The 14428-nt window shown below is 34.5% G+C and overlaps 1 protein-coding gene across 1 annotated transcript in view; it reads left to right on the top strand.

Moving 5' to 3' along the window:
• Window positions 1–14428, top strand: part of LOC117113190 (ceramide synthase 1-like) — a 49618-nt gene that overhangs the window by 7071 nt on the left and 28119 nt on the right. Inside the window, exon 2 of the mRNA XM_033256478.1 lies at window positions 11932–12091. Within this exon, the coding sequence (XP_033112369.1) occupies window positions 11932–12091 (160 nt within the window). The remainder of the gene's footprint in view (window positions 1–11931; window positions 12092–14428) is intronic.

Raw genomic sequence — 14428 nt, 5'->3', positions numbered from 1 at the left:
TATATAAATTGATTATTATTATTATTAATTAGGCAGGGATCATTTTCCAGGATATCATTGTTTAACAACTCTTTAAAGAACTATATGTATTATAAATATTTTAAATTACAGTATTTCTTCCAAATCTCTAATCTGTTGTTCACATTTCGATAATTTATGTTTCGATTACATAGAACACATAATATGTTGAGTATTGAAAATTGGAATGGATGTGTATTTATCTTTATAAGATATTAATAGTTTAGAATACCATCTGGTATTTCATTCTTATCCAACAAGGAGTAACTGAGTCAATTTATAGCTGTTCAATATTTGCAGAACTTTTTTAATGAAGCCTTAGGAGTAGAAAAAATGATGGCTGGTAATACAGCATTGAAGTTCTCAGAAGATTATGTATAAGAATAGGATAAATATATGGATAATCCTCCATTATAATATGAAAAAAACATCTTGCACTTTAATATTAAGTCATTCCAAATTTAGTGTAATTTGCATTTAGCACTGAGAGAAATAATTATCCATTAGGGAATATTAGTGTTTGGCAATTACAAGATGGAACTACAGTGCAGGGGATTAGGCTTAGTATTAGTCTAGTAAAATCCTGCCATTAAGATAGTCCGAACCCAGGACCTTGAGATGGAAGGCAAGCAATTAACTAGTAAGCTGCTGCTTTTATAGTCTGGTTGCTAAATACAAAATTATTTTAAATCTATGCTATCTGGTTTATTTATGAATGGGCAGAAGTTTATGTAATCAGTTTTGTTTATTGACTGTCGTACAATGAATCCAACTGCGATTCCTATGAGCACTAGATGACACGATGTTGAGTGTCGGTGGCAGTCTAAACGGATTGACATTAACGACTACAGCATCTGTTGTGTACACTTTGTGGCGTTGCACTCTCCATAGAATCATGTCAGCCAACGACCGTTCCAAAGCAAGGCAACGTAACTTAACAAAAAATAATAACGGTGCAGTACGTTGTTTTACCATGTGAAAGCCACGTCGGGGGCAGTCAGTTGCTAGGCTTTAGGCAATGGGGGTCAGTGTTTGTCCGATGGCAGGTGGTGGGGATTTCTTTTTGACCCCCGACCGATGTTGCCATTGCACTAATGCACAGTTTAATAGTAGTCTATGATGTTCTACCATTGGTGCTTTGGTGTTTGTTAGAACAGTATTTCAGTTTTTCCAATATTATTATTATTATTATTATTATTATTATTATATTGCAGACCTACAAACGCCAACATAAAAAATAATAATTTGGATAATTGACTGTTTTGGCTGATGCTTTGCCTGAAAATATGTTAAATTTTAGCCAGGGGCTTTGCATTCTTTAAATTTTATCAACTTTAGGATTTCCATAGTATGAAAACTGGTAAATCATTGAAGATATTTGTGTCCTGATGAATTTATAGAGTACCATAGTCGTGTCATCACAACATCAGGTGGAGGTGGCGCCCTCTGTACATTGGTTACCATTCGTTACGAATGAATGACTTCATATTCTTAATGGTTTAGAATAGGCATTTTAAAACCTAATAATTTACCATCAAAATGTACTAAAAACAGAAAGCTCGCATTATATTAGTTATCGAACACACATTTAATCATCAAATAACATTTACAAAGAAAAATTGAGATACAACTTCTTAATAATTACTTTAGTAATCAATGGTTTGCCAGTGGAGAAAATGGTGTTTGTTGAACGCATTTGTGCCGCCGATAGCAACGGAATAGTATCACATGGTATCGTGATGTAACACTGTAGTACTCCATGGTTGATCTTTTTAAATGAGTCAAAGTTGTTATTTTATACCCCTTTTCATATAATTTGTCTAGTGTGTAAATTTCAGGCAGAATTTATATCTTTCCTAGTCTATTTACATATACTGTATTGTAGGCCTAGTAATAATAAATATTAGTAATAATAAATACTAATAATAATAATCATATTTTTTATGGTAGTGTCTATTTATATTTCCCTCGTTTGTCAACGCAAGTTGAATATTCAGAAATCTCAGCTGCTAATATATTTGATATATAAATAATTGGACAGTTGTAAAGCAGCAACGGGCTAAATGACGCGTGTGGCATTTTTATAACACAAGCTGATTGAGAAACAGTACTGTGTTCAGGTCAGTATGAACTGAAGTTCCTTGGCTACAAGCCCACCTCAAGTATAAGCCCACCCTCTATGCTATACTAATTTCACGTACAAGAAATTTTCATGGCAAAAGCCCAGCTACGATTTGAATGAGTTGATCAGCTATTCTAAGAAAAAATTGGGAGATCATCTTGTTGAAAGTTTGCCTTTTCACATAAATAATGGATTCCCTAGAAGTACAGGCTGACCGAACCGCTAAAATCTTCGCATTATCATGTTCAGAAGGCGGCGTGTGCTTCAGAGGAACTATCGTACTTCAGATGTCATCAGTCATTGAGAGATTATATGACTATCGGTGCTGTACTGTACATAGTGTATTCTTAAGCGGATGAAGCGGCGTTATTAAATTAATTTATTTCATATGTCCCATGTGTCCTAGATGCTAGCTTATTGATTATTAATACTACCATTTGCATCTATATTACATTCATTTTAATATCATGAAGAAAATGTATAACATTGCTTATTAATTTTTTTTTTTCTGGCTTCAGTATAATTAGCTACTTAATTGTTGTTTTCAACTCTGTTGGTTTGTTTTGCTATATGGGTCATCTTGTTGGGTTAATGACCATTTTTTTTTTGCATTTTGTTTGGGTTTACTTTTGCATTCATATATTTTACATCTCTAATTAATAAAATTAATGAAATATGTTGATCTAGAAAATATAATTTGATGCATTTTATGAAATAAAATTGAACTTTTTGATTTGATAAAATTCATTAAAATAGATTTTAAATTACCGGTAAAACTTAAAATAAAAAATGTGAAAATTGCAAGAAATATGTGAATAAATATAACCATAGTACCTCGGATGTATGCCCACCTCCTGTAAAAGCCCACCCAACTTATGCCCAATTTTACTTACCAGCCTTTTCTTGAGCAAAAGCCCAGTTTGAATGAGTTAATAGGTAATCAGACTTTCACAAGTACTGTACTCTAATAAAAATCAAATATTAGCTTTGATTGAATTAGAAATGCAGTGCTAACAAATTGCCTTTTGATTGAAAAGAGGATTCCTCGTGTATAGTCCATACCCCTCCCCACCCCCCAAAAAAATAAATAAATTCGTCCTAATCTTGTGTTCTACTAGCTAGGAGAGTACCAGAGAAACTACTGTACACTGGGTGTGCTTCATATTATCATTTCATATTAATGTTGTCCTCCTAGGATTGGTCCTTGAGATAACAGCCTTTTCATGATGTTTAAAATTCTACCTTGATCTACAGTATCTAGAGCTTTCCTAAGTAGTGTTCCAATGTTGTTAATAGAAGGCTTTTGATTGCGCGAAGACGCGACTCTAGAACAGAATTACTCATGTGTGATTGTCCTACCAGGCATTCTACGTTATCTGCATACGTACATTTGGCTAAATTGCGTCCACGCGACGAGGAAAATGTTCTCGCATGCACAGATGACCTTTAGTGACGTCATTACGTTCTACGTCCTACCGTCGTTAGAGTGTCCTATGGATTTAACGTTGTCTTGTCCGTCTTTTTGGTGGACTTCCCCTAGGTATTGGATTCTGCGATTTAGTGTGATTTTGGGATATCTTCCATCTTTCATTCGAGTGAAAGCAGATATGCTTGGTATGACTTAAATTTATAATTTGATAATTTAACACTCTTTATTTAATAGAATTGTAGATTTTTTTTTACACATAATTTCAAAATTTACTGTTTGGTTAATGATGATATTGCCATCTTTGTGGTTGTTGAGATCTCTATTCACTAAATTGGACACAAAATGGCTTGGCTAGAGTAGTGTGGGAGTTGATTAATAAAATCAAGTGATGTGTGGGTGAGATAAGGATTTTTAAAATTATGAATCATTCTAAAGATATACAAGTTTGGAAACTTTCCAAGGAGTTCCCTTTGGTAGTGTTAAAGATGTATTGTCCCATGCTAAATATAAAAAAAAATCATAAAAAATATTTTTTGAAATTAAATTGCCCATTTTGAAGTAACATAAAAGTTATCAACTTGAACATAGGCATTAGTGTTTTGTCTACCCATCAGTTTACAGTGAAAAATGATAGAAACACTCCCAGTCACTGGAAGTGTTTTATTATTTTTATTATAATTTGTTGGTATAAAAATCAGGGTACAAGTTTTTTAAATTCAATAATTTCTATGCACAAGTTAATAATTTGTATGTTATTGCAAAATGAGCAAGTTTACTTCAAACTTATTTTTTATGATTTTTTTTTACATTAGCAAGGGACAATACATCTTTAAGAAAGTGCAAGTACAATAGGAAACAATCCTCTCCTTATTTTCTAAAAAGTACTATTCTCTCAAAGACTTTTTAGCCCTCAATTTTTGATTGAAAACTAAATATCCAACCAGTAAAATGTGTGTGTTTGGTCAATCAAAAATATCACTAATCAGGCTGGGATATTCTAGGCGGGACTTTCTTGGCATTGAAAATCATTCCAGTTTGGCAAGCTACCAATTAATGTGTTGATCTTTTTAATTCACTATAAGCATAGAGCTGGTACCTACTGTAGCACTGCATGCTATCAGCTGACTTCATTATGGACAAATTTACCAGTAAAAATCTTTCTAATTGGGAGAGTACTTATTAACAGAAAAATTGGAAGTATAATCATAGATTTTGGCTGTGATTACTATTCTACATGAAAATGCAAAATACTATAACCATATTACCCTATTTTCTTTAACTATTATGTAAATGACCTATTGATATTGTGACGTAGTATTTTAGATATTATATGTATTGTCAAGTACTACTAGAGAACAAAATGTACTTCTTTCTAGCAACCGAGCAAATTTCCAATATATAATTTTTTATTTAATACAGTAATAAAACATTTACTAAAGGATCAGATTGTGATAGGCCTATAGAGCAATTTTCAAAGGCATCCCAGGAATGTTATTGTTTGACTGCAGAAATACCTATTTTTTAGCTTGTTTATCTTCTGATTTGATATTATGAGTTTACGTCAGGAAAATATCATAGGAGATGTTTTGTCCTACCTGACATATTATTGTATTCGTACCAAAATAATTGCAGAAAAATTTGCTTGGGAATTCGGGTGAGAATTGAACTCACAACCTTCAGATAACTAGCCTGGTACCATAACCATATGGTTGCGCAAACTCGGTAGTCTGTAGTGGTTATGGCACCAGGCTAGTTATCTCGAGGTCGTGGGTTTGATTCCCACCAGAATCGCTTGCAAACATTTTTCGCAAGTATTTGGGAATATACTTCAATAACATGTCGGGTACTGTACGGTAGGGCAAAACATCACTCGTATCTTCTGATTACAATTCAATTCTATCTTTTGCATTTTTTATGACTCTTTAATCTTCATGGACATAAAATTTTGTGGCCTTGATTCTTTCTTCTTTTGAGTTTTACAGTTAACTAACAGATTTGAGGTATATTTCTGTAAAAGTTATTGTATTCAAGTTAACCATAGCGTTAACTTTGGTTCTTTGTATTGCTATTTAACTAGATGACTTAGATTCACCCTTTCATACAATTCATATCAATATATTTGTTCTTTCTATTAAAACTTTTGATCCAGCCATTCTTCATGTTCAAGTCTGTATGACAAATTTTGTTGCATACTAGACTATCACTAGCCAGTTCTCCAATCTGATTATTCAATAAATAATAAAAATTATTACAATTGGTACCACTTCATTAATGTTAGTATTCATCATCATTAGATTTTACTTTTATCCATTTTCAGTAATAGTTTTTTTTTTTTCTTAAACTTCCTATGTAGTTTACGTAAAGAATAAAGAATATTCTTATAAATGTTATTTATATTATAGTTTATTTATGTTGACAGGTTTTTAAACTCTATTGCTTTTATAATTTTACTCTTTGACCTTATTTTCAATTGTATTAACTTGACATAGTTTACAGCCATTGGCTTTCATCCTTCAAAACTCAAATTCATAAATTGGTAATTTATAACTCCATAAGTTTGTTAGTGTTTGTCATTTTCATGGATTTTAATTCAAGAACAATGTATTTGATATTAATGTGTCTCCCTCCATAAGGACCAATTTTGAGACCAAGGTTTTCATAGCCTTTAGTTTACCAGCTTTGGTCTACATGTTAGTGACATCTCTGTACAACAAAGCACATGGTTGATTTATTTTACTCCGCAAAAGGTAATTTTTTTGGGGTAGTTGTCAACCATAATAAATGCCGTAGCCAGCTATTGGGACAGTCCCACACAATTTTTCTAATGGGTCCACAAAGAATGGGTCCACATTTTTAAAATGGGTCCAAATTATGTAATTTTATGTATAAAATTTGTCCACTTTTTGAAAACGGGTCCAGATATCTCATATTTTGCCTAAAATGGGTAAAATTTAAGAAAATGGGTCCAGATTTTTCATACTTTGCTTAATTTGCAGTCCACCCAGACCGGTCTACCCGGATACTGTCCCGCACTATTTGAAAATCCTGATTACGCCATAGATCGTAATGAGGAGAATTTAAAATTCAGATCATGAAGAGTTTTGTTTTTTTAATGTAGGATGATGCATTGTGGATTTGTATATGCTGGTACACTAAATGTGCACTGTGTTCTACGGGTAGGCCTGTTGTAGCTAGACTCCTACTCACTGTGTGTAACTGGTGTGATTTACAGTTAATATAATTTAGTGAGAGTGTATTGAAATTAATCTAGATTTGACATGAGGTACCTAGACCCTTAACTTAAAAAAAAAACTGTTCTTCGCTAAACTTCTGTTCATACAGTACATCACCTTTTACATTACTATAGTGATAAACTCTGCCTGTAGCCTACTCCCATTCTTATTTTTTTCAAATCTTTTAAATAACATTGACCGGGACATTCATAAGTGTACAAACAATATACGCTAGGGGGAAGATGTAGACAAACTTGTACACATTCACTTTAATATGCATGAAAATGTTGATTCAAAATGCATTAAAAATAATATAATTTTAATGACCGAATGCAGTAATGGATAATTAGGGAGTTATAGTGACTATCATAACAACTCCCTTCTGTATATAGGCCATACATTTTTATGTAACTTTTACAGTAGTTTTTAATAGTATAATTTTTACAGTACAGTACTTTAGTTGAGCCTTCACAAAAACATGGAGAATTGTTTTTGTAAATTCAACATTTTTTATGTACACTTTCAGATGAGAGGGATGGGATACCAAAAATAGAGTAGGCCTACTGTTTGTACACTTGTTAAAATGTTGATATTTGTGAAGGACCCAAAAAATAGTATGATTGGGTCTAAACAAGTAAAACCTTGTATCATATGCCATTATTGATCTTGGCCTGTAAAAAAAAATTGGGACATCTTCCTAATAAAGATGATAATTAACAGCAACTATTATATCATATTTTGTTTTATCATTAATGATACTGTTACTATGGTTACTATAGTCTTGTCTTTCATAAAATAGAATGTTGTGATAGTAAACAAAATGATTACAAAATACAGTATACTACAGGTAGTGCAATTGCAATGTATTGTACATGGTACCAAAGAGTATAAATAGAACAAGAGAGGCAACAACGCTCATCGAGAGCGTAAAAAAACGATACGCCCATACGCAGCTAGTGTAGGACTCCAACTAACGCTTGTATGTGTTTTATTACCCAGTACTCCACCGCACACGGTCGGTTTGTCTGTTTATCTGTTCTCCACAAGATACTGTACTTTTGTTTTCTGCTTACTGAGTTTATAGCGGGCGTACTTATACCGCGCTGCGCAGGGCTGCACTGGGTAATAAAAAGAATATACAACCGTTAGTGGGCGTCCTACACAGGCGTGACGTTTTTACGAATGGGACTTTGCTCTCTTGTTCTATTTATACTCTTTGATGGTACCTAATAAACTTTAAGCATAAATATTGCATTGGCATGCAAGTGTATGAATGACCAATGCATCATGAATATCAGTATGACCCTCGTTTATGGATTTTAGTATGACCTTAAATTTGACCCTTGATTTATAATGTTAAAACAAAGCTTAACATGACCCTAATTATACAATTATAAATAGTTTTTAAGCTGTCCTTACACTAGCCAAGTAGCCAAACCCCAATAAAAGCTGAATTTTGCTCAATATTTTCATTCAAAATTAGCCAAATATCTAATGGAATTAAAGCTATCATTGCTTTTTCTTTTGTCCTGGCTAATCAAATTTCTATTTGGCTAATTGTTTTCATACCAAATTAGCCAAATTACTAATGTATTTTTTTGGCCTGCTTAAGCCCTGAATATGACCTTCATTTTTATCATGATCTATTATAAATGTTATTACTGTACAACACAGGTCAAATTCAAATTTATGAAACAAGTCTTGAACTTGACCTTTGTTTTATGAATACTGTAAATGTTTTCTACAATAATATGATCCTTGTATGAAAATTAATCTGACACTTATTTTTTAAGATTAAATCTAAATGTGATGCTTGTGACCATTATTTTCATAATTACAGTAACATCTCCCAATTACATTGGGGCGCTTTCGAATGGATTCGCAATCTTTATGAAGAGAATAATACTTGTTTTTCGTGATAAAATTTTGCACCCATGGCAAGGCATAGGCCTACCTGCTGTATCCCTGCTGTACTGTGCAGCACTGTTCTGTAGGCCTATCCTCAACACACCGAGATGCAATAAAAATTTAAACTCTCTGAATTATGAACTCTGTTCGGACGGAGGTGTACGTAATTTGGAGATGTTACTGTATGTCCCTTATTTTGTATTAATACTGTACATGACCCTTGTTTTATGTGCAATTATCTTTCTGTAAATATGACCTTATTTTTATTAATATTTTTTGAATAATTTTAATTATCAGTAGGTGACACTACTGTAACCATGGGGTAGGGCCAAGGGTGAATAGGGTTGCTAGCCACCCTATCCTTCCGAAAAAATATCCCTAGATATAGAGTAGGGCAAGTTCCTAAGCAAGTACAAGAAACAAAGTAACTTTCTTAAGTTGAAGATACCTTACTTTTAACCAAATAATATACTGTAAGCGATTTAAGGGAGACATTTGACCAAGCCATGTCTTTTAATGATAATGGGAAAAAAAAAGACAAATTAGAAAGCCTCCCTTTCCTCATCGCTTTTCCAGTTTAGATACTGTAAGGTGATAAACTAATTTTTTTTTTTTATTGGGGCTAACATAAAAACATAATTACATTTTGTGTTCCCTTGTAAGTAAGCCCCAACTATCAAATTATAAACGAAGGTATGATTGTTAGATTTTTAATGTTACTTATGGTAAACCTTTTAAAATATTAGATGCATTTATACCCTGAAGCTATAGCACTATTCGGCATAGTCAATCAAGGTGTCTGCCACTTGTATTTCAAACATTTTGTAGTGCGTAGGTGTTGATACTATAGTCTTTCATTTTAGGTTTTGTTTTGATTACCGTATTTATCATGACTTAAATTATGTTGGTCATGTAGTACATTTTAATAACACACCTAGAATTACAAAATTCTAAAGACAGATTTTATAATCCAAATGTTACTGTAGACTGTTAGACTCTAGTTCGGGATAATTATGTAACTTACAGTACATACTTAACTTTTTTTTTAATGAGTAGGTCAGATGAGAATGTATTGACCATAGTGACTTGGTTTTAAAGTCATTAAAAATACATTGGTAATACACTTGAAGTAGATTTTATAGATTTTATAATGTTAAGCCACTTTGTAATGTTTTGTTGCTAACATTCAATGCAACATACTATACTCTGCATACTTGTTACTTTATGGTACATGAAATGTTTGGATGCATACATTATGTAGATTTTTGCTTGTAATTATGGGTTGTTCGCAATTATCAACATTTTAACAAGTGTACAAACAGTAAATACTTGTTTTCGGTACCCCCTCCCTCCCCTCTGAAAAAAGTTTTGATTTTGCAAAACCATTCTCCACTTTTTTGTGAAGTGAACTAAAGCAATGTAATTGGTTCCTTAAAAATGAATATCAATGGTTACATTATAATTTTTACCATTATTTTACATATTGCATGTTATTTTAAATCAATAATTTTATGCATGTAAAAGTGTACAAATTTGTCTACCCCCTCCCCCAGCATACTGGTTGTACACTTGTAAAAGTGTTGATAATGTTGAACGACCCCTTAGGGCGTGTTGACTAATGGTAATACCTAAATTTATATGAAAATTACTTGAAAGTTAATTGAGATACTTATAAAACATTATTTGTAGCAAATAGTACCTCACTGTTCTTCATATAATGCTATGCTTCTCAACATGTTCCCATGACTCGGGCCTGTTTTGAGATTTGATTGAAATACCTGTATCATGCGTGGAATGTGCACAAGTCATTTGCGATATGTACAGCAGTTTAAAAATAATATCAGTGTTTGTCATACAGTATTCGAAAGATTAGCAGACTCTTAAGCAATTAATAATACTCAACAAAGTGCAGACAGCAGTATATACCCACTGGCACTCAAATTATGTATTATTCCCAAACATTTGGTTGCTGGTAATTGTTGTAGGGTCGTCTGGCATACCTGTACATGGAAAAAAAAATCCCAAAGAATGATCAAAATAAGAGCATTCATTGGATTGAAATTAAATTCAATACTTGTACTGTAATTGCAAATCTGGATTTAAGATGAAGTGCTGAAAATTAAAAATGGCTTAACAGTTGGCGCTGTTATGATTTTATCAATGGTACGGTAGCAGTACGGGGCAACTTCCTCTTTCCTTCCCGAACTGACACAGCACTGTACTTACAAATCAATAACGTTACTCAGATACATAAATGCTATCAGTAAAATTACTCATTATTTCTGGACTTCGTCTCCTAGACCTTAAAACTGCTACAACTAGATTTCTACATACTATATCCTATCAGAGAGAGAAATTAATTTTAATATGTGCTCATTTAGACAAAGAAGCCAAGTTCAAGGAGATCTGGTTTTACCGTAGGAGCTTTCTTAACGCTCTGCCTGCCAAACATGGAGATCTCTGTGTTTGGTAACACAGCGCTTGACCACCAAACATGGAGATCTGTGTTTCAGGTTTTTTTACGGAATCCGATAGATGGGAGTAATTACCGACCTGTACTAACAATTTGAATACTATATTCAGTCTGGACCGTAAGAATTTTACTATTTGTTTGTTTACATTGAGCGTAGAAGTAGTGATGTACTTTCACAAAATTGTGATTATCTCAGTTTTGTAGTGCGAAATTGTGTAAATCTCCAAAAGTGAGTAATATTCATTTTACTGTTTAACGGGTCACAGATTGTGATTAGAATAAAGTGTTTGGTACCATTGTAAAGCTAAGATGTTTGTAGTTCTTGTAGTATTTATTACATGCCAATCTGATCACATACGCACTCTCAACGAGCTTTGGAAAAGTGTTAAAATTCACTAAAATGTCTGGTGGTGGCTAATGCTATTTTTTCATACCCCTGGCAGTCAGAGTGTTTTCCGTCTAACATAAGATGCTCAGGGCGCTCAATATGTGTACACATCCAATTGTATTTTTCTTCGCACGTTAATATATAAACCAAAGGCGGCTGACTTCAGGGTGAATACTTAATAATACACTGTACACTTAGTAAAAACATGCAAACATCATGAATTGTGGTTTAGCAAATTTTCAGGATACTAACCAGGACTAGGAGGCTTGGAACCCCTGGTTTCTTGAATTCAAGTGTTTAACAGAATGATATTTAACTATTTGTCATATTGATTGTTTGACATTGATTTTGTTTTCATAGCCTTTGACATATAAACTTCAATTGACCACTGTCAACGCAGCTAAATTCCCGGAGAGCGCGTGGAGATGTATGTTTTACACGTTGTCCTGGACATACGCAGCTTACGTTATATTCTTTTGCGGATACCGAGTCTTTTATGAACCAAACATCATTTTCAAAGGTATGTATTACAACAAGCACACAGACAGAACAAGCCACTAACCATTGATTATGTTGGAATCCCAGTTTTTACTGGGTGTTCCTTCGAGTTGGTAGACCCAAGTCCTCACGTATAAAAGTCTCTAAACCTTATGATCCTGTGATCTCAAGTGCACCTAAAATGAACCTAATACAAAGGGTGGCGGTTTCCCTGGTGTTATTTTTGTCCTGCAGCCACTCAAAGCAGGAACGTAAGATATTGCTATTGGTGGGGGATTGGTAAGGGGCTGTCTGTAAGGGGGGGGGGAGAGATGGTGGGATGGGAGAATAGCGAGAATTGACCAACTGAGATACAGTCAACAAGGCATCAGAGCCGGTTTTTCGATATAAACGGTTTTGATTTTTCATTACTATGTCAACTTCAGTGCCCAAATACTGGGCTAATGATAATTTATGATTTCTTTTTAAAATTTTTAATACAGTTTTTATAATTTTATATTCAATGTATTATTGACTTTCTTAAAAATTTGGGTATAGAAATAATCCCACTGGAAATCAGTTTTTGTGGGGGAAAAGACACTATGTTATGATCTGGCAGTTAAAGATTGCGGGAAAGGTAAATCCAATTGAGATGCATGATGGGTCATGTGTAATCTTAAGTACTGTACAAAAGTAAAAAAAAATATACCATACATTTCCTGATAATCAAATCCCAGGGCTGCCTTAAAGTACGGCCGACTCAACTAAATTTTCGTTCACAGTGATTGTTTTAAGTCGGCCCAGGGCCGCCTTACAAACGTTCACACTTCTCCTTTGGGCCGGGTTGATGAATTGCAAGACAGGAAGTTCGAGGCAATTGCATTACATCATGGCGGAACGGTAAATAACAACCTAGAATAAACACATGGAATTCGCGCGAAACATGAACCTAATTTCAAATATTGTCCTTATACTTTTTTCGATTTTTAAGCGTAGCGTTCTGCTTCATGATTATGGCGACGATAATTATTATAATAACCAAGGCCTATAATTAGCGTAGCTCGACTTTACTCTGTGCAAAACCAGACTCGCGATTTTGAGCTTGATAGGCCAATATATTTTTTCTCTACTGGAATTCTTCAACTGTAGAAACTTAAGCGTAAGCTTTGTATCATGTGGTATTTCCCCATGTTTACAACTTGGTTTGTGATGATGCTTATGCTTCGCACGGTGGCTGTGAGTAATAATTAGTTAGGCATTGAGACCTTATATAAAAACTTTTATTCAAAAACAATAGTTCAACTGAATACAATTTACTCTACAGTTTCCTTAACAATTTATTTCTCAATGGTGTTTTTTTCACTCAAGTCAGTTCAAATGATTGTTGTGGTTAGATAAAATCGACCGCAATCAGCGAACTTCGGCCGGCTCAGGTTTGGCTTACGTTCAGATATAAAGTTGGGTCGGCCCAGGGTAGGCCCAGGGCCCGCATTGCAGGACCTGAGCCGACTCAAAAGTCGGATTAACTTTAGGTCGGCTCAGGGCCGGCTTAACATTTATTGATTGTTCACACTTAAAAATTGCCGACCCTGGGCCGGCCCTGAGGCGGCCCTGGGCCGATGTAACTCTCAAGTGTGATTGGGCTCTTAGGCTACGGTCACACTAGAGTTTCAAGCCTGGCTTGACTCACCGCGGGTGAGATTTTCGTAATGTGACCGCATCTTCACCGACTTGCGCCTGGCGTGACCTCGATCTCAATCTACCTATCTCGATCCCGACTCAGCACCCATATTGACCTGGATTGACCCTGGCGTGACCGAGATTGACATCTCCTCATCGGCTGTCGACCAATCACAGTCGATGACGCCGTTGCCTTTAGAAGTTCTTGAATAAAAAACCCGCGAGCTCTTCATGTGTGTTCAATCAAGACGCAATCATTACTTTTCATAAAAGTTAATTCAAATTTTAATTAATAATAATGCGATCGATTTGGAGCGACCAGGAAACTGCTGACCTGGTAGGTTTGTGGGGCCAACCCGAGCTGAGAGACCAGATAGAAAATAAAAAAACAAACAACAAAACGGGAATTTTTGGCGTGCTTGCTGACAGATTAGCCAGTCTCGGACATGAGAAGAGAACGACGGCCCAAAATTCAAACAAAAGTGAAGGCATTGCGAGCCCAATACAAGCTGTTAAAAGATCAGTTGAAGAAGAGTGGTTCGGGCACGTCTGGTGTAAAATCTTTGATTGCGATCCACCCAATCACGCGCGTATATCGAATCCCGTGAAACAGAGTTGGCCAAACTCTCTCTCTACGGCTCTGCTGTTTCGACTTTCATAATTGGGAGGCCAATCCAACTAGTGTGACCGACCCAGAATT

The sequence above is a fragment of the Anneissia japonica genome, unplaced genomic scaffold (assembly GCF_011630105.1).
Source record: "Anneissia japonica isolate Jap-2015-1 unplaced genomic scaffold, ASM1163010v1 scaffold93_len1081246_cov171, whole genome shotgun sequence".
NCBI classification, from domain to species: domain Eukaryota; kingdom Metazoa; phylum Echinodermata; class Crinoidea; order Comatulida; family Comatulidae; genus Anneissia; species Anneissia japonica.
Note: the sequence above shows the minus strand (reverse complement) of the source record. Positions and strands in the feature narration are given on the sequence as shown.